General features: G+C 34.9%; 1 protein-coding gene across 1 annotated transcript; it reads right to left on the reverse strand.

Annotated features, from left to right (window-relative positions):
* Window positions 1–394: 394 nt before the first annotated feature.
* LOC104881202 (uncharacterized) lies at window positions 395–1,737 on the reverse strand. Its single transcript, XM_010660492.3, has 3 exons — window positions 1,723–1,737; window positions 1,319–1,414; window positions 395–1,080 (listed from the first exon to the last, which is right to left on the reverse strand). The coding sequence occupies exons 2-3, from the start codon at window positions 1,412–1,414 to the stop codon at window positions 931–933; spliced, it is 246 nt and encodes an 81-aa protein (XP_010658794.1). The 5' UTR covers window positions 1,723–1,737; the 3' UTR covers window positions 395–930.
* Window positions 1,738–2,164: the final 427 nt, after the last annotated feature.

Genomic DNA, 2,164 nt, shown 5'->3' on the forward strand with positions numbered 1-2,164 from the left:
GTTTTCGATTATGCTGGGATTTTGAGATGGCATTTTCATGTTTGGGCTGAGATTAATTTTGGTTTTTGAAGTTATCAAATAGTGAGGTTTTGCTCAATATCCACTAGGGTGTTTTGATTTGAACACTTTTGGGCATGTGCATAATGGCTTAGAAAATGTTGGATTGAAACATCAGTCACTGAGTTTAATTTATTTCCTTTGATCTTTGAGTTTAAGCAACAGTTATTTCGTTTTTACCTTCATTACAATTGCACAAATAATATGCCAGTGAAGAAAAAAATTGAAAATCTGCTTGCTGGAAAAGTATATGTAAATTTTTAAAAATGACGGATGTTATTGTTGTTAGAATAAAAAATCAAGGGGAAGCGTAAACTCGGACTTTTGTCTGTAGTGTTACATAGATTTAACCCATTGAAACTTTAGGGGATTTTTGATACATTCCAAAGTTCACTGAAATGAGGTAGACACCGGTCACAGTTTAGGGGGTGGTATATGTAATCTCACAAAAGTTGATACCAGGGTACCAACTTGGCTATTTCTTAGACTGATATATAGCTAAACAGAACCATGGCCCATGGGTCCCTTCATTTGAGATTACAAGCTATTGTAGAGGACTCTTTTGAGAAATGGTGATGGAAAAGAGAAAAGCTATTCCATTTTTATGATAGGTGAATGCATGTCCCACCTATATTTGTAGATTAAACGATATGAGCAAAGCCATGGGATATGGGATGGGTTCTCAAAACTAACCAGTTACGAAGTGCCAACAAATGTTGTTTAAGTTTTAGGTTCACAAAATGTGTAAGATAAATTATCTTGTTGCAAACAGCAGGCCCTACCTAAACTTTTAAATCAATAGTGGGGCAAAATCACCACCCAAGAAGCAAGGGGAGGAAGTAGTAGAAATCAAAAAACAATTAAAGGGCAAGGTCACAGAGTGTACCTAGTTGGGTTGCGAGTAGGAGCCCAAAGAATACATATGACAATCAAGAGCGCAAATGAAAGCAGATTCCAGAAAGCTGGAATAATCCAGGCAATTTCCCAAGGCTCACTTGATGGGTCACTTGCATTGAAGTATAGCTGAACCAACAGAAGTTGGAGGAGCTTGAATTAGAAGTATCAATTGGAATAATACTTACCTACACCACTGTTTTTTTTTTTCATAAGCTAAGAAAATTTTCATTTTATTTAGTATTATTCTCCTAAAATTAACCTCCTATAATAATCAACTTAGACACCATTGCCAATGTTGTCAAGGGTCATGGAATTAATGATTCCCCATAAGTTATTTTTGAACAGAACAAGGGGGAAAAACTACCTCATAACCTATCCATGCAATAGAGAGCACCACAGAAACTGCAAGTGAATTAGTAAACTTTCGATAGAGCTCAAGTTTAGCCATGCTTCTCCGCATCTGCATTTTAAATAGACAGAAATGGAACAGAAGATAATCATTTTGAAGGTTGCAACAAGTAAAATTGAGGTATAATTCATAATGATTCAAGAATGACCATAGAAAATTATTGAATCAAGTGGTCCATATGGTACACTACACATTTTTGTTATGATATAACTGATGTCTATAGTTATTGTAACATGTTATTAATTAAATTAATCTATCATAAATTACATACAATAACCGAAAACAACTTAAACAAATTCTAGGGTCCATATTGAGACAGAAACAGAACCAGAAAAAGGAGGCTGAAACAGAAAGGTTACCTGAAGTTTCTCTAAAGTTTTGAGGTGGTGTTGGTGCTTTTCTTGAAAATGGCATTGTAACCATCTACCCAATCTGAATAGAGTAGGACTAATTTTTGGTTTCACTGCGGTTACTTTGATTTTTTTCATGGGCTGTTTGGGCATGTGTTTCTTGGTTTCAAAAGCTCAGTTTGAACTGAAGATGTGATAGGTATCAAACATTGGGAATTTGATGTTGACAATTTCAGTTGGTCCAAGGAATATGCTTTTGTTGAATAGATTGGTGGAATTGAGCTGATGTTGATTCTCTTGTTGAAAATGATGTTGACAATTTCAATGGCTCTGTGTGTTTTTAGTAGCATGTATGTAACTGTATTTGGGATCACTAATAGTAGTTAAACCAAAATAAATAATGGTACAATACAAATGCCCTACATTTACAATACAAGTGCACTAGAAGTAC

Source organism: Vitis vinifera, chromosome 13 (genome assembly GCF_030704535.1).
Source record: "Vitis vinifera cultivar Pinot Noir 40024 chromosome 13, ASM3070453v1".
NCBI lineage: Eukaryota > Viridiplantae > Streptophyta > Magnoliopsida > Vitales > Vitaceae > Vitis > Vitis vinifera.

Bases quoted from the DNA above. Each gene is read 5' to 3' on its own strand.
- LOC104881202 (XM_010660492.3), bottom strand. From the start codon at position 1,414: ATGCGGAGAAGCATGGCTAAACTTGAGCTCTATCGAAAGTTTACTAAT. The intron at 1,081-1,318 runs GTAGTTTTTCCC...CTGTTGGTTCAG, and splicing joins TTGCATGGATAGGTTATGAG to CTATACTTCAATGCAAGTGA.